This window comes from Lynx rufus, unplaced genomic scaffold (genome assembly GCF_022079265.1).
Source record: "Lynx rufus isolate CCGP_SWC_20201006 ecotype Redwood Valley unplaced genomic scaffold, mLynRuf1.p SCAF_8, whole genome shotgun sequence".
Taxonomy (NCBI): domain Eukaryota; kingdom Metazoa; phylum Chordata; class Mammalia; order Carnivora; family Felidae; genus Lynx; species Lynx rufus.
Genome location: NW_025814896.1, coordinates 42831440 through 42854298, shown reverse-complemented (window position 1 = coordinate 42854298; position 22859 = coordinate 42831440). Strand labels below are relative to the sequence as shown.

General features: G+C 47.0%; 1 protein-coding gene across 2 annotated transcripts in view; it reads right to left on the bottom strand.

Moving 5' to 3' along the window:
- PCSK2 (proprotein convertase subtilisin/kexin type 2) overlaps positions 1-22859 on the bottom strand; it is a 270526-nt gene that overhangs the window by 2185 nt on the left and 245482 nt on the right. For both annotated transcript variants that reach the window (XM_047069500.1, XM_047069501.1), the window contains 3 exons: positions 17397-17612; positions 15067-15167; positions 8145-8372 (listed from right to left, as the gene is read on the bottom strand). In XM_047069500.1, the coding sequence (XP_046925456.1) occupies positions 8145-8372; positions 15067-15167; positions 17397-17612 (545 nt within the window). The remainder of the gene's footprint in view (positions 1-8144; positions 8373-15066; positions 15168-17396; positions 17613-22859) is intronic.

Genomic DNA, 22859 nt, shown 5'->3' with positions numbered 1-22859 from the left:
AATTGCTGTGCAGATAAAATATATACATACACTCATGTATCGTACAATTACAAATGCCTAGACCAGAACCGGCCATTAGAACTTTCTACAATGATGAAAATGTTCTGTATCTGTAGTGTCCAATATAGTAGCCACCGGCCACATGTGGCTATCGAGCACCTGACGAGTGTGAGTGAGGAACTGAGTTTTTAATGAAATTTAATTTTAATGGTTAATTTAAATTTATTTGATTTCATTAAATAGCCACCTGTGGCTAGTTGCTCCCATACTGGGGAGCACAGATCTAAATTATTTGCATATGTTCATTTGGAACCTGATGCCACCACCACCATCACCACGAAAATCTCTCGGGCTTCTGTTGTAAGCACATTCTATTTTTGTCAAACTGTGGATCCTGTTTGGCAGGTCTCCCAGCCGCCTTGCCGGAGGCTCCTGGAATGTCCAGACCTCAGATATGAGTGCAATGCCACATTCCACTTCTGAGTTTCTATACAGACAAAGAGGCAGGTCCCAAGTGGAGGCTTTCCTTCTAGACTTGAGCCTCAGGGGCTCTGGGACTCCCCAAGAGTTCACTAAGTGACAGTCCCTTTACAAGCCAATTCGTGGAAACCCTGGCAGAAAAGTGACATTGCTGCTCCCGGAGGGACACTGGAAATATTTCTTTGACTGGCTAAGGGTCAGAGATGGCATGGCCACCGAAGCTGGGCATCAGATCCCCCCTGCCCACATGCAACGGGGTTTCTGTAAATGAACAACAAGCTCTTTCATACAGGAAGGAAGGTATTCCAGGGCCGAGATGAGCTCTTAGGATAGAAAGGGAGAAATCCATTTTGGACCAAACCTGAAACAACCTTCAAGCACACCATGACTAAGGGGGCTTCAGTAGACGCCATGACTTAGCCAGATTCCCTCCACAGCTGCTTTGAGCTTGGACAAATGACTCTCGGCTACCCCCTTCCCTGCAGGAGGGGAAACTAGAAGACAGGCTCCCTGTTGCTCTGCCTAAGGGATGAGAGAGCGTATCCATGAGAAGGGCTGGAGGAGGCTAAAAAATGATGGGCATTTTGCTCTCACCTTGGAAAGCAGAAGACAGATTGGAGTCGGTACAACCACACCGCTTGTATTAGGATTCACAAATTGTCCCAGCAGCCTTGGGGCTGCGGTGTGCGTGGGGGATGGAGTCCACTCCAAGTACCCCTGGGGAGTCTGCTTGCGAAACTCTGCCATTCCTGCCCTGCCACGTGAACTGCCCACCGAATGCATGGCGACCAGGCCCCCGAGAGAGGGAACATTCCAGTGGATTCTTCTTGGAATGCTACGTCACTTTGAAATGAAATGAAAAGCCCTGTGTGAATTAAAAGTAGCAAGCTTGGAAGAGAAAGAACGCCATTTCCCCCCTCAGAGGTAAGCTTCTCGGGGGTATCATGGCGTCCGCAGAGCAGAGGAACAGGATTTCCAGGGGTTTCTTACCACCTTTTTTTTTTTTTTTTTTTTTTTGCCTACTTGTATTTTCTGCAATGTATTTCTCCATGTATTGCTTTTATGAGAGGAAAAAGAATACAATCCATCCTTATTTTGAAGGAAAAGCAAATCCTTATTTGCTCAGGAAAAGTTAATTTATAGGTCGAAATAGGAGATGGTTGTTTGTGGAACAAGAGGAGACTCTGCTGAGATCCTTAAACAGTCCTACAGGCCACATTCTGGAACTCATTCGCTGCAGAAAATGAGGCACCCATCGAGAGGTTTGAGCTACTCTCTGAACTTTGAGGGAGTATGTACAGAAGCCTCGTGTTTGAGTCCTATAGAAGGTCAACTCAGGGGCCTGAGGATGGCTTGTAACTTCCTTGCGTGTTGTTGCAAATAGTGAGTGGCCCACTGCCTCGCCTCTCGAAATAAGCACTGCTTCCCAGAAGGAACCTGTGGCCTGCTACCTGTGTTCTGAATCCTCAACCGTGTAAAAATAATTAGTTGCGCTACAGTTGTTTTATTAGGGTAATGATACTATTAATAACAGCCGTCCTTTCTTGGGTGTCTAAGATGTCCGCTCCGTGGCAGGCACAGAAAAACACTCAACAGGTGGGCATTCCTCACACAGGAAGACACTGCAGCTCGGCAGTGACAGGTCCCACCGCTGGTTCATGGCCAGGTACATGCTTCTCTCTCCCTCCCCCGTGCTGCTTCTGGCATTCACGTCAGGTTTTAACATCTACTTCCAAATTCACTTAAAATTCCAAGTTTGCCACAGCTTTGAAGGAGCCGAGCAGACAGATCTCTTGGGTGGGTGCAGGGAAGGGCGGGGACAGCCTGTGCTTCAGCCCTCAGAGGACTCGCGGCTACCGCTGGCCGGCGAGTGGGCCTGGGTTTGCTCTGCTCACTGCACACGGCTGGCCTGGTGCAGACACTCAGGCCAGTTGTATTTTTCCTTCTAATTTTAGTTGCACACCCTCCCCACTGACTTTGCTGATAAAGTCTCTTTAGAAAATTGCTTTTCAAATTGACTGCTTCCCTGGGAAGATTAATGCTGAGGAAACCCACAGACCTGATAGTTGGCACTCGGCCCACTCAGGGGCTGTTTCTGTGAGCCCCACACGTCAGAGCAAGTGGCTATAGATGCCTCTGTCCCAGCCCCTCAGGAGAGTGATTCATGGTGACCAAGGCCTTTTCTGTCAGTAGCACAGAGGCCTGGGCGCTGCCCTAAGGACCAACCTGTACCACCCTCTGAGTTTCGCAAAAAGTACATCTGGGGCACCGGGGTGGCTCAGTTGGTTGAGCGTCCATCTTCAGCTCGTGTCATGATCTCACGGTTCATGGGTTCGAGCCCCGCATCGGGTTTTGGGCTGACAGCTCGGCGCCTGGAGCCTGCCTCGGATTCTGTGCCTCCCTGTCTCTCTCCCGCTCACACTCTGTTTCTCTCCGTCTCTCGAAAAATGAACAAATGTTAAAAAATAAAAAAAACAACAACAACAAAAAAGCACATCTGCCCTAGATCTCACCCATGGGCACCTGAGAACAAAGTCAGGTGTGGGGTGGATGGCAGTGCAAAAGGTGCCAGGGGACGCAGAGTCCTTCCAACAAGGCTGGGGCCTCCTTCCCCAATTCCTCTGGCTGGAGAGCGGGTCCTCCCGCCAGCGTTTAGCCAGTACTGCTGGCCGAACATTCATTCATTCAAACAATATTTGCCACGTGACTGCTGGGCACCGGGCACCCTTCCAGGCACTGAGGCCACACCAGCAAACAAGACAGACTAGGTTCCTGTCCCGAGGAGGGCCCCGCTGAGTCAGTGCTGAAATGGCTTTCCAGTGTCCTTTCATTTAACACCAGGCTGCCGATATGGGGTAAAGTTCCGAGCTGGTTGGGAGCTGCTGGGCCCGTCACATCTCTGGGCCCCAGATCCTCTAACTGGAACATGATAGACTTACCGCCTCTGGCTCCAAATTCAACATTTATGTGGATCACGACAGAATGCTATGCATACTGACAAACTGAGATAAACTGTCCTTCATCACAGCCTGCGTTCTCTGCCTCGCTCTCCTCCCTCCCCCCCGGCCTCACAAACGCACAGAGCTGGGGAATCACGAGGGATCCATCCTTGTCCGGAGAGCGCTCAGAAAACAAGGCCTGCTATCAACGTGTACCTGGACTAAGCTGACCATTCCTCTGCAACCCGGCCACCTTTCTGTTAATTGTGGGCGGAGCTAACTGTGGATAATGCCTTCACGGCACGGCCGTGGGGAAGTCTCGACCCCTACCTGCTGCTGCCTGAGCTGTAAAGGAGCAAACACCATAAGCCTTCCTCCCTCTTGGGAAGTCCCTTTCTGCAAACCTTTCCCTCTGTGCAACAAGGGAAGGAGGTTCCAGGCCCAGGGCTTTGACGGACGTTGGAGTCGCTGGTTCTGTGAACCAGAACGATTTACTTTCTCTTCCTGAGCCTCCTGCCCTCTCACCTGTAGATGAGACTACCCCTGCAGCCTCCTGTGATGAAATGAGGCGGTGGGAGAAAAGCCGCAGCCTCTGCGAGCAGCTCTTCTGGGCCGGCCCTCTCCCAGGACCGCCTCAGGCAGCCGTCTGGGCTGCTGGAGTGTCCTGCAAGCCATGTGTGGGGGGAGCAAGCGGTGGACCCGAGCGCAGGGGACCCTGGGAGAGGCACAGGCTGTGAGACTGGGTCGGCTTTCCTTCAGGCTGGACTTCTGGACACCCCTTCGTGGGGTTGTTATCCGACGTACACTTCGGGTTCTGTGTGCGTTCTTTAGCAGCCTTACTGTGATGGCATGACGACCAGATGGGGGTCGGGGCTGAGCTGTCCAAGATGGAGGCCGCCTGCCACATGAGGCCACTGAGACTGAAATGAACTGAAATTGGGCCCGATGGAAACTTTGGTTCCCAGGCACACGAGCCACGTTTCCAGCGCTCCCTAGCCACGAGCTATTGTACTGGACGCTCAGATACAGAACAGCTTCACCACGGTACCAGCCTTCTGGGCCTTCCGAGTCTCGCAAAGACTGTTCCGAACTCGAACAAGGGCAGCACAGCGGTCAATGCCCGTTGAATGTTTCCTTTGGATTTACCCTTCCCTTCCCCATTTGGACAGTGGTTCCCAGTCTGGTCTCCATTCTGTCACCCTGTTTGTAGTCTCTGGCAGAGACAAGGACTCCAGGAGGGCAGTTACGGAGTTTGGGGAGGGGGCCCACCCTCTAGGTGGGTGTTTCAGAGTCCCCGCCCCAAGGAAGGTTTTACTGGAGGAAGCCCCCCAGGCCCTTCTGCTATCTGCTGGGCCTCACCTCCTCCAGCAGGGGGTCGCTGAGATACACAGAGAGGCTCCTCAAGCGATGGAGTTCTGGCATCGGAGTGCCTGGGTTCAAATCCCAGTTTGGGGCTCAAGAGCTAGGTGTTCTTTGGTGTGCCCTTAACCTTTCTGAGCCTCTTCTCACATGTAATGGCACTCCCCAACTGCCAGCAGGGCGGTCTGATGTATTACCTAATGTAGGGCCTGAGCGCACAGTAGGAGCTCCCTAAGGCCAATGTCATATAATGAGACAAGCCGAGGGGTTACATTCAGATGGGCTTTGTTTCAAGTCTCGGTTAGACCTCTGTGACCTTGAGCACACTTCTTGTGCTTTCTGCATCCGCCTCCCCGCCTCTTCCTCCCTCCCCGCCTCGTGAAGAGGTAACAGTGATGGCACATACCTCCTGGACTTGACCAGGATTAAGTACAAATAGTGTAGGTCAAAGGTCTCACCCCAGCCACCTAGGAGGTGCTTCTCTCTGAGGCACAACATGGGACCACTTTGCTGTCCATCCTGCAAAATACTCATACCCTGGGTGTGTGAGGTAGGGCACACCCTCAACGGGGTGGCTAGATAGCTTAGGTGGGTGTAAAAGCACACGGCACACAGTAAGTGCCCAATGAAAGTTAATTCCTTACTTACAGCCTCCATGACCTTGACCGACTCGACCAATTTGTCTGGGCCACGGTGAAGCTTGTCTTATCGGGCAGAGGGGCACAAGGATGAACAGAAATGATTCAGGTGCATGGCAGTCTTGGGAAAACTGATAGGAAGGCTGCAGGAGCAGCTGTTTTTTACTAGCATGTCAAGTGGGGCTTATGCAGCTCTGTTTAAAAAAGTTATTAGTGGGGCACCGGGGTGGCTCAGTCCGTTAAGCATCCGACTTCGGCTCAGGTCATGATCTCACGGTTCGTGGGTTCGAGCCACATGTCAGGCTCCATGCTGACAGCTCAGAGCCCTGAACCCGCTTCGGATTCCCTCTCTCTCTGCCCCTCCCCTGTTTGCACCCTGTCTCTCTCTCTCAAAAATAAATAAACATTAAAAAAAAAGCTATTAGAGAAAGGACTTGGGCTGATGCTTTACTTTTCCACCTAGTGCTGGCGGGAGCTCTGCTTAGGAGATCATGGACTGGTCATGGACAATACAATGTCCACTTAGTGCCATTTTCTGGGGGTCCAGGGAATGAACAGTGAGGACGGTGGCTCAACCAACAGTGGTTGGGATGTTGGGAGGACAGTGTAGGTCACAACTTTGAATTCATATAGGAATCAGACAATTATGGCATCTAAAATTCTACATTATGATCTTTCCTTTTCCCACAGTGTGAACTAGGAGTGTCCAAAGTCATAGATGAGAGGGAATGGGAAAGCTACATTTACTGAGTGCCTACTATGTGCCAGCATTATGTCTGTTGTCTTATTAAGGTCTCCTAGCAGCCTGGTGAGGAAAGAGAGAAGGAGGTTTTGCTTTGGGAAATAAGGAGGGAATTCAGGGGGTATAAGACTTTAGATGGCAGAACCCCCTACATATTAATTTGCACTAACTTGTAAGGACAATGTAGCTTTTCCACATGCTGGAGTGGTATCAGCACTTCCTCAGAGTCTGCCATCAAAGAGCCCAGAGATGTTCATATCCCATTACAATTACCGACAGTATCTTCGAGTAGCATTTTGTTTATCATTGCTGCTCTGAAATGATCGTGGCCATTAGACTTGCATTAGACTCCTGCCGCTAGGAGCTTTTTACGTAATGTGTTGATGAGAGAAAGGACATACATTACTTCATCACGAATTTGTTTTTCAACAAATTTTTATACCTAGTTTTCAATATCATTGGCTTCCTTTCTTTGTAGTCCTATGTATTTTATCTAGTGCATCTAAAAACATCGTGCTGAGATGGGGTCCGTAGACTTCACTGTCCTGGCAAAGGGGCCAAGGTACAAAGGTTGAGGATTGCTGAAAGAGATGTTCAGGGAGGTCAAAAGTATTGTCCCTGTTTGGTGAAATCAAGATTGGAGTCTAGGTCTGCGTAACTGACTACAAATCTGCAGAGGATCTAGGACCGAGGGTGAAAAGAGAGGGAGGATGTGCTCTGAGCGTCTCACTCTGACCAAACTCAGATGATCGACAGAAATGAGGCCAGGGTGGGTGGTTAGAGGGATGGGTTCTAGCACTATTTAAATGACATAATCGCAGGTGTGTTTTCAGAATGGAACACTGCACAACAATGAGAGTGAAGGAGTCACTACTGCACATGAGCACTGGGGTGGATCTCATCAACATAATATTGAGTCAAAGAAACTGGACACATCCCTATCATGTGATTCTAGTTAGATAAAGTCCAAGAAGTGGTAAAGCTAATCTATAGGGACAGGAATGAAAATGGTTGTGTATAGGACGTGGGGATGAACCGGAAAGGGGCACGAGGAATCCTTCTAGGGCGATGGAATGTTCCATCACGTGATCGGGTGGTGGCTACCTAGATGTATACATCAAAACCCAAATAATACATTTAAGTTCTGTGCATTTCACTGTATGTAAACAATGCCTGCATTAAAGAAAATAATGATAAGAATTGCTACTTTCATCTTACTGACGAATCAATGAGGAGAGAAATTAAATACAAGGGGTCCTTATTATCCAATCCTCTTGCTGTGATTGGAAGTTAAAAGGGACGTAGGTGCAGGTGACCAGACTGGTGGTTTCTGTGTGGGGAACTCCTCACTCAAATCCCTCCAAATGGCTATCTACCTCACTCAGAATCAAATCAAGTCCTTACGCCGCCTCACCAATAGAACGAATAAGAAAATTGTGTTATAGTCACATAACAGAACATTGCTTAGCCACGAGTATAAACCAACTACAAGTACGCTAAACATGGATGAATCATTCTGAGTTAAAGAATCCAGATATAAAGGAGAAGACAGTGTCTCATTTCATGTATATTAAGTATAAAACAGGCCAAATAATCTATGGAGTTAGAAGAATAGTGGTTACTCTTGGGGAGGCCATGATGGAAGGGGACACAAGGGACTTCTGAGATATTGGTCACGGTCATGGTCTATTTAGTGATCTGGGACCCAGTTACACTGGTTGACTTGTGCACTTAAAAATAATGGTATAAGCCAGTGAAACAATAAAGGATCACACCTAAAAGCACGGGTTCAGAGTCACCTAACTGTGTTCTACGTACATGGGGCTCCTGGGCTTCTGCAGCTCTATAGCTCTGCCTGGAAGCTGGTTGTCCCTGAATCAAATCCAGTGTATCTCAAGCAGACAGAGAGGGAATCTGAGATTGTTGCCAATGCCACAGCACCACCTCTGGGGTGTTTTCAACATGCAACTGCCACCCCCCACTTACTCAGGGTCCTGCACGGAGCCTCCTACACAGTGGAATCTCTCGGGCACAGTTTTCCAGTCTTTAGCCATTTTCACCATGGCGCCTGCATCAAGGACCCCGTAGCCAAAGAGGTGATTAAACTCCAGGCCAACCCCATTCCTCCGCCATTGATGGACCTCGTCGTGAAGCTGGTTCCGTTTGGAGGTAAGCACAGTCAGATGCTGTATGTCTCTCCAGGTCAGACCCAGGCTGGATACCAGAGGCAGAGAGATTTGAGAACAAGGGTAAGGGGGAGGGCACAAGGCGAGAGAGAGAGAGAGAGAGAGAGAGAAAATGACTAAGCACATATATCCTTTGTAGGATTTGGAACATCTATGAACCGCGAAGGGAGGATTTCCATGCACCATCTAGAGCCATTATATATCTACATTTAAACATCTTGTCTTTCTTACTTAAATAAATTTACTTCAAATGCACATTCTAACACACACTGGAATGGCTGAAATGAAAAAGGCTGACAATACTAAGTACTGGCAAAGATGTGAAGCCACTGGAGCCCACATACTTTGCACATGGGATTGTAACTTGCTGCTGATACTTTGGAAAACCATTTGGCTGTATCTTCTCATGTTGTCCCAGTGTCCAAGCTATGGCCCAGAAGTTCCATTCCTAGGTATGCATCCCCCCCAAAATGTGTGTATATATCCACCTGACGTGTACTGGAACGTTCACAGGCCCAAACGACAAAGCCCCAAATACCCAGCCACAATAAAATGAATAAGCCAACTGAGGTGTATTTATTGGATGTGAAATACTGTCTTACAATGAGAACGAATGAACTATAGCTACGCTGAATAATACAGATGAATCTGTCAAATAGAATGTCACCCTAATGAAGCCAGACACAGAAGAGAACATACTGTATACTATTTCTTTTGTTTAAAGTATCAAAACAGACCCAAGTAATCTGTGCTGTTAGAAGTCAGGTTAGTGGTTAGTCTTGGAGGGGGGGCTGGAAGGTGACACAAGGGAGCTTCTGGGTGAAGGCAGTGCTCTGCCTCTTGATCTGGGCATTGGCTCCATGGATATGTTCCATGTGTGCAAATGAGGCTGTCATTTCTTCAAGGGCAGAGATGGTATCTTCAGCATACTCGTGTCCCCCGGGCCCAGGACAGCAGTCCTTTGTACGCTGTTTGTCCGGTGAATAAGCACATCTGCTTGCAGACGCTACTGTCTTTGGAAATCAGCATCTAATATAACTCACTGCCTGTGTTTTTCAAAGGACAAGTCAGACCCATCTGTGGGCCAAGAAAGCAACTTAACTGCACAGATTATCTATGTGGGCTGCACATTAAAATCTTCTGGTGAGACATTTCAAATCCCATTGCTTAGGCCACATCTCAGACCAATTAGATCAGAATCTCTGGGAGTTAGACTCAGGCTTTGGAAATTGTTAACACTTCCCAGGCCAATTCTAGTAGACAGCTAGGCTTGAAAACCCGTGATTTAATGAATGGGACTATCATTAAAAAATGAACAGAACAGAACAGAAAAGAGTAAGAGTGTGCATTAGCAAGTACTACGGGAAACTATTTTTCTTGGAACTGTGTATGTGTGTGTGGTGTTGCGTTGCTATGCAAAATTTATTCCTGAGAGTCATAATCAAAAAGTTGGAAAAACCCTGCACTGTGGTTCTCTTTAGAAGTCAAATAATTCAAAAGACCAGGAACAACATAACTCATTTGATTTCAATACATGCAGTGTTCATTGGTTCAAAGCCTTGAGTCAGAGCCAAAACATGCCAATGATTCATGTACTCTTGCAATGCAGACCTTCAGCTATTAAGGAGAAAGTTTCAAGGAAGGTCACTGCTTATTTGGGAAATTTATGAACATATCTTGATATGGTTCCCAGGACCCAGGTGAATGGGTGAAACTTCCAGAAGTTGATTATGGCTAAAAGCTCAGTGTTTTGGTGGAATGAGATTCTGAATTAATTAAAAACAGAAGTGTTGATAAATGAGGAGCTGGTGGTCTTGAGATGACCTGAGGGCAGGCTGGCAGGTGGATTATCGCCCATCTTTGCTGGGGGTTCTGCCACAAAAACATGCAATGCTTCCTGGAGCTTGGAGAGCTCGTTAGATATTTCTCCACAGATTTATTCTCATGGAGTCCATGAGAAATAGAGAGAATGCATCAGAACAAAGATCTTCTCACTTCTAGAATAAACCAGATAGACCATACTCTTATGTAACGGAGTTTGTGACATTGTTTGGCCAGCCATTTATGCATACCTGAGAGGTAAAACTCAGTCCCTCATGATTCCCCCTTCTGAACACTTTCAGAATTGACAGAATACACTGTTGTGCAAAACAGTATTTCTTCCACCTGCTTTAAGCTTTATTCCTACCATGGTAGCTCAAGAATTGTAGGCTATGCTTATCAAATAATAAAAAATAGTAAATTTACAGATGATCTACAATACAAAGGTCACTGTGAACAGTGTAATAGGACAAATAACATGAAAAATATTTTATATAATGGTTGGGAAAATAAGGCACAGGTATATGGAAAGGTCCTGCACAATGAAGCGATTCTATGAAGGTTCACTGAGTGTATACCAGCTCTAGGCACTGTGATAGTTGTGGGCATGTCGTAGGAAGCTCCCTGTTCTCTCAGAGGCTACAGCCCAACAGGAAAGACCGATAACTCAGTGTTTAAAAAGGGAGGGCTGCCATGATGGGGGAGCTCTGAATACCAAGAAAACCAACAGTGGAGCCAATGTGTTATCCCATCTAGGGGGCTTCAGACTCTGGTCCTCAAGTCTCCTGCATCAGAATCATGTGGGGACTAGTGACAGATGTAGATTCCTGCCTCAGTGCCCTTTCTATATTTTTAAGGTAAGACAACAGAGATCCAGAGGTGGTAAATGATTGCCCATGTAGATACCGGGAGACTGGAGGACATAGCTATTGTCTCCCTCATATCTACCCTCCCTGTTCCTTTTTAAGAAAAACCTCAATTTTATTCAGAACAGCAATGTTACCAGCTACAAAGCTATAGTTCCCAGCCTCCTCTGCAGTCTGGGGTGGTCATGTGACAGTTCCGGTCAATGAGAAATAAGCAAAAGCCACTGGGTGAGGCTTTTCAGAATAAACTTTAGACGAGGCTGACTCCGATGGTGGGTATCTTTTGTCCCTTTGCTCTTCCAGTTTTTTCTATCTGAAATATCAGCGTGATGGCTGGAGCTCCAGCAGCATCTGGAGAACATGAAAGTGGAAGAGTAGAAATCTAGGAAGAGCTGGATTCCCCACATCCCAGGGGTACCCTCAAAGTAGCCCTGGGCTCCTTACCTCTGTTTCATCTTTCACATGGCAGAAAAATAAAACCCTGTCTCAGTTTAACTACTGTCATTGGGATTTTCTGTTTCCAGTCTTGACCCAGTCAGAGGCAGAGTCCAGATGGTCACCTGGCAAACAACAGTATATCCTGATTCATAGGTTCATGGAGCTCTTGCTTTACTGCATGCCCAGGCCACGGAGCTTCCACAGGCTGGCTACTTACAGAGTCCCTGGAACAGCGCTTGAAAAGACAAATCCCTGGGCCATCCATAACCCCAGAGATTTGTATTTGGTGATTCTTGGTTGAGATGTGGGAATCTATTGTTTTCAAAATTCCATCCAGTGCTCAACGTTACCAGTTATCTGGGAAATGCAAATTAGAAGTAGAGTACAATTCTACTGAACAGTCATAAGAATGGCTAAAGTGTGGAAGACTGGCAATACCAAGTGTGGGCAAGGATGTGGGGCCACCGTTAACTCATACTGCCTGAGCGAGTGTCAATGGCTATTTGGAAAAACTTTGAAAAACTGTTTGGGGGTATCTACTAGCACAGCACATATGTATATCCCGTGACTCAGCATTTTGAGTGCCTGGTATGCACCCAACAGAAATGCATTCATACGTTCACCGAAAGAATGAATATGTAAGAATATTCACAGCAATATGACTCATAATAGCCCCCACCTGGAAACAACCCAAGTATTCATTTATGCAGTGGGGTAATTAACAATGAGGATGAATGACCCATGGCCACACACGACAGTATGGAGGAATCTCTCGGACATACTATGAAGCAAAAGAGCATATACTGGGACTTAGGTAATCGTCTGTTTCTTGATCTGGATGCTGGTTAACAGGGGTCTGTTAGCTTTGTAAGAAGTCACTGAGCTGTATCTAATATTTGTGCACTTTTCTCTGTGTCTCTTACGCTTCGATTAAGAGTTTACATGGAAAAAAAAATCCATCTTCTGGAAGGTCAGTTTTGGAAACTTTAGTCAACATATGGGCCATGTTACCACAGATGGTTCCATCAAGCCAAAAAAATTACCTCTCTATGACCTACCCCTCAAACCCAGCTCAGCCTTCTCGAGCCACACAGAAAGCCCTGGGTCATGGAGAGAATGCAAAATATTTCTAGCTGGCGGTCACCCCCCGCCCAAAGAAATCATTTGGAGTTTTTTCTACTGTTGGTCACACTGGGAAATGTGAACAATATTCCCTGTGACTCAAGAAGCCGTTTTCAAGCATATTGGCAGAAAAGTACATTATTCAAGTAATGACTGGGCAGGACAGAGGAATAATGGCTTCTCTTTTTTCCCCTGGAGTCCTGGGGGGTAGTTGTTCCCCTTTCATGGGTCCTGATGGGCATACATTCACATAGGATAATTTGTTTATTGCATGCAAACTGCTTTGGAAAAGCTTTCTTATTGGACCTCTGGGTGGCAAACAGCCCTCGACTGCTGTCGACACAACTGGGGGTCACCAAGGTCCCCCAGTTGTCTCATCTCACAATAAAGAGAGATGAGTTGCAGGAACTGTTCATGGAGGGGCTTTCCCAGCTCCTCCCCCTGGATGATCTCCTGGGGCTATTTTGTTCTGACCAGTGGTTTTAACTGCTGGCTACTGGAGCTGCTTTGCCGACAGGTGCAGAAAGCCAGAGGAGCCTTGGAGATTCCCTCCCAGGCATGGCTCTCAGCCAGTGACTGGCCACCACCAGGACATGGCAGGCCAGCATCCTTGCCCTGAGGGAGACATACTCTGAGGCATAATTTACACGCCAGAGCTCCCCAGGGGATCAGGCTGAGGCCGAAACTTCTGAAATTGCATCCTTACTTGGATTCTTCCTCATCCTCAACCTGCTTTATCCTGGTTTCTCCCGAGAGCCCTTTCTTAATAAATTGCTTGCCACCAACTTCTGTCTCAGGGTGTGGACCCAACCTCAGGCAGTTGGTGTTCTCGGGAATATTAGGACTAGCTCCTAGGATGGGCTTGAACCACCACTGGCAAGGATCACTTTTTTCCTCTTTATGGCAACAGAGATTTAAAACCATTGCTCCAAAACAAAGTGTGCCCGGGTGGTGATGCCTTTTCTGTAAGGCTATCTGCAAGGGTGTTAAAGAATGGCGAATGATTGGTGCAGAGCCCATGAACCTGTTTAGAGATCCAGCAGCCTTGTTCCATTATGTTGATGTATTTAGGTTGTCCTTTTGTGTGCACAGAGGACTGGGCAACTGACTCTTTGCTTGCCAAAATGCAAGGCGACTTTGAGTCAAGTTCTGTCCTCTTAGATGGAAAGGGTGACCAGAAACCCCTTCTCAGTTTTGGAGCACCCCCGCTCCCTGTTCTCTTCAAGGCTCAGTGGCAGCCAGCAGGCTCCCACTGTTTGTCTGCTCCCGCCTGGGGTGAGCAAAGCCAGCTCAGACACCGGGGCCTGACAGGCCTTGAGATAAACAGTTTCATCTTCAGGAAATGCACATACAAAGCAAGTTTTGGTTTCTGCGCTTCATTAGGAACACTTCAATCAGTGTCTCCTGGAATCCTAAAATTTCCACCTGATTTTTGCTAGAAGAATCAGAGTTTGGCCTGATCCAATGAAAGGAGTCACTCCCAGTTGGGGGCCTTATCTGTAAAAGGAGGGCAATTACGCCTTTTCTGCTTAAAGACAGAGTGTTGGACTAGATAATCTTTCAAAGTCCTTTCCTATCCAGGAATCAACGCTTACCTTCTTTGCAAGTCAGAAAGCACGCTGTATATATGGAGAGAGATGAGGAGGGCTGCCTGGGGATTGATGCTAGAAGCTCCGGTTGCCTAGCAACGACTGACAAGGATGGGAACTCAACGCCCCTTCCCCAGGGACCTGAATCCAACCTCTCACAAGTTGCTGGTGCTGCATTCTTGAACAACTCCCCACAGCGTGGGCATCTGCAATCACACCACACGGGTGATGCCTGAGACCACATGTTCAGCTCTCAGAGTAGTGGGTGGGTAGGAAACTCTGTTGGGGATCAAATCCAAGTGTGTCCAGCAACAGCAATATGCGGCCTCTCTGTGGGATGGTGAGAAAAGAGAAGATAATCTCCTCCTACCTGTAGCTCGGAAGGTTTCTTAGTAAAGCCCATTTCCTGGTCTACATTGTGTGATTCTGCCCACCTCGTTTCAGTGTTAAAAGTGAATTTGCCTTATAAGCTAATGAATCTTCACTGCGGGCATCCTGATTACCACACGTTCTGAAATGCTTTGCTAGATACTAGTTTGGCAATAGTTTTCTTTCATTTAGCTGATGGTATTATGGAAGTAAAACAGTCAAAGGATCCAGATGGTTTTCACAAAGAAATATCTACCTGCCCCTACTTGGTATCTGAGTAAGCAGCTGATATGCACTATGGAGTGTCGGGGTATTGTGCTTTCCTAAGGATGTTATTTGTGGAATGTGTGTGTATGTGTGTATTACTTAGGGCCCGTGGTTCATTCAGAAATGTCCATCACAGTCCATTGACCCTGACTCTTCAACACTCTCACACCCACTTTTGCCTCCATAGACACTTGGTATTGGGTAGAAAGACAAATGTTAGTCCACCCTTGGCCCCGAGACGGAAACATACTTAGCCTCTAAAGCCAGTGCAAACACTCCAGCTGCCTCGGGGGCAGCCGCGGATGTCCCAGAATGCCTCAGAGTGCAGTTGCCATACAAATCTGTGGTTGCCTGGAAGGGAAGATATTCAATCATGAGTGAATAAGTCACGCTAGTTTGAACCCCAAAACAATATGAGGCAGAGGGTTGTCTATTTCTTTTATTTAAGTTCTACCTTGTTCCGAAGATTAAGCTGAAGGTAAGGATAAGCTAGCATCCATCTATCTATCTATCTTGCCATACCTTTTATTCAAGCTTCCTAGTAGCCCATGCAAAAAGGGACAACCCGTGCCAGTCTGAGTGTTCACAAGATAAAAAGAAGTCAGTTGTTCAGAGAGGCATATTTGCAGTTATTCCAGAGACTAGAGAGACATCTGTTTCCTGGGTCCTGACAGGAAAATCTATAGGTGAAAAGTTGACAAGTCAATACTACCTCCAAGTCAGTGCAACCATGAGTATCGTTGCCCTGGGATCAGTTGGGAAAACCCAAGCTCACAGTGTCATTTGTCCCCCTTCAGAAAGGAAAGGGTGGCATTTCCAAAGAGGGAGGAATAAACGCGCTGGGCTAAAGTTTGCCTAGAAGGACAGGCCAGTAAAAAGAAGATGTTTCTCTAGATCCCATGAGGAGATTCTGGGACACATGGAGCCACGATAACGGATGTGTGAGAAATCACTTCCAGAATTCTCAAGTGGGGAGACTGATCCATAAGGTTTTAAAGGACTTACATGAAGAAGAAAAAAAACTGCTCATTTTCAATGAGCCAGGGTGAAAGCCAGGGGGTTCATTAAGATCATGTATACACCACAGGACTTCTCCTTCCTCTGTTTGTCTGTAGGATCCTCAGAAAGGCCTATTAGCTTGAGGTACAAAGTGTCAGGGGAGTTTAAAGGCATCTATTGGGGGAAAGTTACAATATTCAGAGTAAACTCAAGGCCCTTCCCGGGCCCAAGAAGAAAGAGAGTCATAGACAAGGTTGAGGACAAAGTGACACCATTGGGGTAGGGAGGGACACCTTCTGGCGGGGGAGGGGGGGCGGAGGAGTGAAGCATCACAAGCAGAACAGGATTGGGGCCTCCTTCACTTCCTTTCTGCTCTGCTCTTCTCCCTTTCTGTCCATATAGCTCTCCTAGGATAGGAGAGGCTGAAGCCTTCTTCTGCTTGGGAGGAGTGGGCATACTTGCTGGTTCCCCAAGACCAAGGGGGAGCTCAGGAGGGCTCAAGGAAGGAGGCAGGTAAGGTCTGTGTCCCTTCCATAAAGGGATCTCTTGGCTCCCAGGAGAGGTGAGGTGGGTGGCCAGTCAAAATGGAGCTCAGCAGAACTACTGAATCACCAACCAAATTCTGGGCTTGGGGGTCTGAGGAAAGGCTGATATGTGAGTGAAATACCCAGAGAGAGGAAGAGATCCAAAAAGGCTCATTATGCTCTACCGATTAGATTTTAAAGGGATTTGGAAAATTCACCATGTTACCTAGCTGCCCAGGAAGGAAGAACTGCTCAGAAAAGTGCAATAAGTAATCTAACTCTGGGATGCTTAATCTTTTCTTCCCTCAATTATGGACATATTTTAAAATAGAATGAAAACCATTGCTCTTGCCTTGAGAAAACACGTGTGTGCCCAATTTTGGAGGGCTTATGGACTTACTATTTTTTAATTACTGTAATAAACGGATGGGCTCTTGGCTCAGATGGTGTGATGCCTCAGTTCTTTTCTTTTCTTTTCTTTTTTTAAGAGAGGGGGACAGAGAGCGCGAGAGCGCTCCCAAGTGGGGAAGAAGGGCAGAGGCAGACAGAGAATCCTAAGCAGGTTCCACGCTCAAGGCAGAGTCCGACCCTGGACTCTCTCCCACAACCCTGGGATCATGACCTGAGCCGAAATCAAGAGTCAAGGCTCCAGTGACTGAGCCCCCCAGGTGCCCCGATGCTCTAGTTCTTAATATTAGTTCTCCTTATAAGTGGTGTGCTGCGGCAACTTTTTGATCATCAGAGTTTGTCATTATTTGTAAGGCAAAACAATAAACAAGAAAGACAACCTATGGAAAATATGCTGGAAAGGAAGCACAGTTCTTGCTTCCGACTTGCACACCGTATGGCTCTACCTTGATAACAAAGCATTATCTGCCCTGAAAGACAACGGATCTCTAGAGCCTCGACAGGTGCGCTGACTCTTTGAGGGTAGGAGGGGAGATCCCCTTCTTCCCATGAAGTCACACAGTGGTGACGCATGACGGCACTCTGTACCTGACGTCCCATAGCGGCTGTGCACTTCACCGCCTCACCGAGGGCCCGGGGCTGCACTCACCACGCCGGCCTCAGGGTTCCTCTTCCTCCCGTTGCTGAAGGTGGAGGCCAAGGTGGAGGAGCAGCTCTCGTCGTACAGGGCGGTTCTGCCGTCGTTGATGGCCGAGTTGATGGAGATGGTCCACATGCTGGAGGCGTAGCCATCACAGTTACAGTCGTCGTAGCTGCCGCCGTCCCCGGAGGCCCACACGTAGATGCTGCCTTTGCCGCCTCGACCCTGGGGGTGGGGGCACAGGGAGGGAGGCCACCAGATCCCACGCGCCCCGCGGGGGAGGAGGTGGTGCGGGCTGCCGGGGAGTAGGGGGCGGGGCCCCGGCCCGGGGAGGAGGGGGCGGGGCCCCGGCCCGGGGAGGAGGGGGCGGGGCCCCGGCCCGGGGAGGAGGGGGCGGGGCCCCGGCCCGGGGAGGAGGGGGCGGGGCCCCGGCCCGGGGAGGAGCTGGTCAGCCTGGGCGAGCCAGGTTTCCTCGGCAACTGTGAGCGGCTCTGTGTGCCTGGAAAACCACTCTCCTGCCCACAGGGCGCTGTGAGAATGCTCCTTCTTGTGTCCGAAGGATCCAATACAAAAAGTTACCTGACTTTAGTGTTTGAGCTTGGGGGTAACACGGTAAGAAAAGCTGGAAGAATCGCCTTAAAATTTACAAGAAAATTGCTTTTAAAAAGCTAGAAAGGTAGTACGTCCTCATGGTAAGAAATCAAAGTATATGAAAAGAAAAAGGAAAGAAAAACCCTCCTACAGGTCATCATTATCACCCAATTCTTGTTCCTCCTTTCAGACTTTTTTTTTCAGCAAAAATGTAAATGTACATTTATATTTATCCTTAGCTCTATAAGATGTAAAAGATATTTATATAGCTCTGATTTTCTAGTTATATATTTTATATATACATTTACATATATACATAGATATTTTAAGTTTAAAATACACATTTTACTCCAACATATATAAATCTTGCATATCAAATATGTGTGTGTGTGCGTGCATGTGTGCAAGCTTGTGTGTGTGTGTGTGTGTGTGTGTGTGTATTTACCTGGTTGGATCATACTAGAATTCTTTTAAACACAATATTATATGACATTTTACCTGTGTAAGGGAACACCAAATATAGGAAGAAAGTTTTATATGAACAAAAGTAACTTTAAACACATAATAATATGCACAATGGTTATTACTATGTGCTAATTAGTTATAAACAGCAAGCTTAGCTATAAATCCCTACAGTTCATGTTGCTCTTCTGTTCAACCACATTCTTATTTGCCTGTCCTTTTCTTTTCCTGTTCTTTGTCTTCTAGGAGTATTCTCTCTCCCTCCACAACCCAGGAGTGCCCATCCCCTCTGGCTTCCTATGTTCTGACTCTGGGGGCAGTAGGGCTGGGGGTACTCTGTTTCCCTGCAAGCTAGGTGGGCAGGGCAGATCAGCCATGCAGTGTGGGAGGTAAGGGCAGGTGTACAGCCTCCGCCCCTACCCCCCACCCCTTCCTTCATGGCTTGCCCCAGGGCAGCTCAGTAACCCTCCAGGACCAGAAGATATGGATGTTATGACAGAGAAAGTCTGTCCCTGCGTGGCCATCAGGGGTCTATGGTCCTGACTCAGGGGCTTAAGGGCAGAGATGCCAGAAGGCAGAGAGACAACCGGATTACCTCCAAGGTCTCTCTGCCTCCTGGCAACGAGAAAAGACATTTTGATTGCTTCTAACAGGACTTGGAGTTAATTAGCCTGTGATTGACTGAGTCGATACATCAACAAAGATTTATTCAGCCACCAGCTGAGAACGGTCACAGTGTCTTGGAAAATCTATACTGGAAAACTCCACCGAAGTCAGTAACTGCTCTCAGAAACCAGGACAGACGGGCAAGTGTATCATCCCTACAGCTGGTGCAGGGGATCACACGCTCAGACAGACTCAGATTTGGGCTCAATGTCAAGAAATGGCACCCAATGAAATTGAGACAGCTGTGGATCAGGGTAAACGGGTGAAGCCCACCAAACGTGGAACTTTCCTCTGATCCAGTCCACAGATGGGCTGCTGGTGAGACAAAGCAACATTTGCTAAAAGGTAATCGGTGCTAGAAGCATTGTCACTGTGTTGTAGGGTTTTGGGAGACGATTGTGACTCTAATTTTTCAGGCTTCTCTGTATTCATGCCTCCTCTGCAATATGACTTTGCAGTCTTGCCCACCAAAAGGAGAGGTGTACTTCCCACCCCTTGAATCTGGCTGGCTTCCTGTCTTTGCTTTGTCCAACAGAAAGTGGTGGAAAGTCAGGCTGTGTCAGTTCCCAGCATAGGTCTCAAGAATCCCTCAATTCTCTTGCACCATGGAACAAACCTGAGTTGGTCTGCTGTTTGATGACAGATTTAGCCCAGATTACCATCCCAGCTGACAGCCCACAAGTGGCAGACATAGGAGGGAGGCTACTCCAGACCAGCCGGTCTGTAGTTCACCTTCTAGCTGACCACAGATGCATGAGTGAGTCCAGCTGGCATGAGCCGAGGCTGGCCCAGATCAGCAGAACAACCCAGCTGACCTGCAGACCCATGAGCAGGACTTAAATGGTGGTTGTTTTATTTTTTTTAAAAAAAAATTTTTTTTCAACGTTTATTTATTTTTGGGACAGAGAGAGACAGAGCATGAACGGGGGAGGGGCAGAGAGAGAGGGAGACACAGAATCAGAAACAGGCTCCAGGCTCCGAGCCATCAGCCCAGAGCCTGACGCAGGGCTCGAACTCACGGACCGTGAGATCGTGACCTGGCTGAAGTCGGATGCTTAACTGACTGCGCCACCCAGGCGCCCCAAATGGTGGTTGTTTTAAACTACTGAGTTTGGGGGCAGTGTGTTATGTGGCCTGGCCCACTGATGCACAGAGCACAACTGTCAGCCTGTTTCTGAGGAGTAAGCAGCAAACATTAGTTTTGTATTGGACTGTAAGACTTGCCCACAAGACTTGCCACTGTGATTCCTAGCAATAGTAAGCCTTGTTTTTTTCTAAGATGTGGTGTGTGTGTGTGTGTGTGTGTGTGTGTGTGTGTGTTTATATGACATAATAATAGTTACATCTAATGATTGGGTATCAGGACCAAATAGTCCCCAAGTAGTCTGGGGACAGATACATGGGAAAAGGGCACCTATAAGAGAGCTGAGACCTGGTTATGGAATGGGTCTGTCGCTGGCACACCTTACTTTCCTGTTAATTGATGCCCCAAGATCTAGTTCTGCCCCCAGCTGCTCCTGAACGGGAGCTGGGCAGAAACAGACCGAACAACTGTGACCCATATTCCAACAATAAGCTGTTGGGGAATACAATAAAAGAAACTAAGATGTTAATGAGAAGAAGCACTACTATGGCACTTACTGTATGCCAGGGACTGCCCTCAGGACTTTACATATTAACCTATTGAATTTGATGTGAAGCACCATTTATACTAACCACAGGAAGGGTAAAATACTTAGAAAGAAACCCAAGAAACTAAGAAAAAAAAAAAAAGAGCTAAGTACTAAATAAGACTTTGAAGGCTTTGAACACTATGGAGGGACACATGAAGATTTGACCCAATAGAAAGACACATCAACACATGATGATCTTGGACAGAAAGAAAGCATTGCAGAGATGTCGATTTTCCCCAAGTTAACTTATAAATTTAACATCCCAATCAATACACTGTATCAGTCAAGGTTCAGTCAGGCAAATAATGCTGTACGTAGTTCAACAGAAGGAATTTTATCCAGAGACTCCATGGTAAAGGAGAACCAAAGACCAGATGGGTTTGGGAGGCTCACCTAGAGACTTGGATGAGATGGGTCAGCAGTCTGCACTGCAGGAGGGAGCTGGGCCTGGAGGGTGGGCTCTCTGCTGGGGCTCTCCTACCCTTCGTCAGTAGCACATGCTCATATAGTAGACTTGCCGTCAGACTCGCCCCAACCCTTTACATTGGAATTCCCTTCTCCACCTCCACTTCCCCTCCTATAGGACTTTTTCTTTTCTTTTAAGAAGGCAAGTGCATTTATAAATTTTTTTAATGTTTTTTGTTTATTCTTGAGAGAGACAGAGCATGAGTAAGGGAGGGGCAGAGTGAGAGTGGGACACAGAATCCGAAGCAAGCTCCAGGCTCTGAGCTATCAGCACAGAGCCCGACGCGGGGCTCGAACTCACGAGCTGTGAGATCATGACCTGAGCCGAAGTCGGACACTCAACCGACTGAGCCACCCAGGCGCCCCATAGTGTTTATTTATTTTTGACAGAGAGAGAGAGACAGAGCATGAGTGGGGGAGGGGCTGAGAGAGAGGGAGACATAGAATCCAAAGCAGGCTCCAGCCCGACGCGGGGCTTGAACTCACAGACTGCGAGATCATGACCTGAGCCGAAGTCAGACACTCAACCGACTAGCCACCCAGGCGCCCCTGAACACATCGTCATCAAATAATGAAAATTTTACTTCTTCCTTTCCAATTTGCATGCTTTTTGTTTTTTTTTGTCTTACCTAACTGCTGTAGCTAGGACTTCCAGTACTATATTGGGTAGGAGTGAGCAGAGTAGGCAACCTGGTCTTGTTCCTGATCTCAGAGGAAATCCTTTCAAATTTTCTCCATTGAGTATAATGTTAGCTGTGGGTTTATTGTATCTGGCCTTTATTATGTTGAGCTATGGTTTTTCCACATCTAATCTATCAAGGATTTATATCATGAAAGGATGCTGTATTTCGTTAAATGCTTTTTCAGTATATCTATTGAGATGATCATGTGGCTTTTATCTTTCATTTTATTGATATGATTGAGTTACATTTATTGATTTGCATATGTCAAACCATCCTTGTATCCCAAGGATAAATCCCATTTGGTCGTGGTGTATAATCCTTTCAACATAGTCTTGAATTCAATTTGCTAGTATTTTGTTGTGAATTTTTGCATCTATATCCATCAGGGATATTGGTCTATAGTTTTCTTTCCTTGTGGTATCCTTATCTGGTTTTGCTACCAAAGTAGTGCTGGCTTCATAGAATGAATTTGGAGGTGTTCCCTCTTCTCAATATTCTGGAAGACTTTAAGGAGGGCTGATGCTAATTCTTCCTTAGATGTTTGGTAGAATTCACCAGCAAAGCCATCTGGACCTAGAGATTTCTGATTTCTGTGTTATTTTTTAATTGACTCAATCCCTTGATTTGTTATTGATCTGTTCAGATTTTCTATTCCTTCCTGATTCAGTCTGGGTATATTGTTGCTAAAATGTATCCATTGTTCCAGGTAATGTAATTTGTTAGTATATAATTATTCATAGTGGTTTCTTAAAATTCTCTATTTCTGTAGTATCGGTTGCCATGTCTTGTTTTCCTTCTAATTTTGAGTCTTTTTTTTTTTTTTTTAGTCTAGCCAAAGAATTAGTCTCGCTGTCAAACGTGTTTATCTTTTCAAGGAACAGGTTTTTAGTTTTGCTGATCCTTTCTACTGTTCTTCTGGTCTTTATTTCATT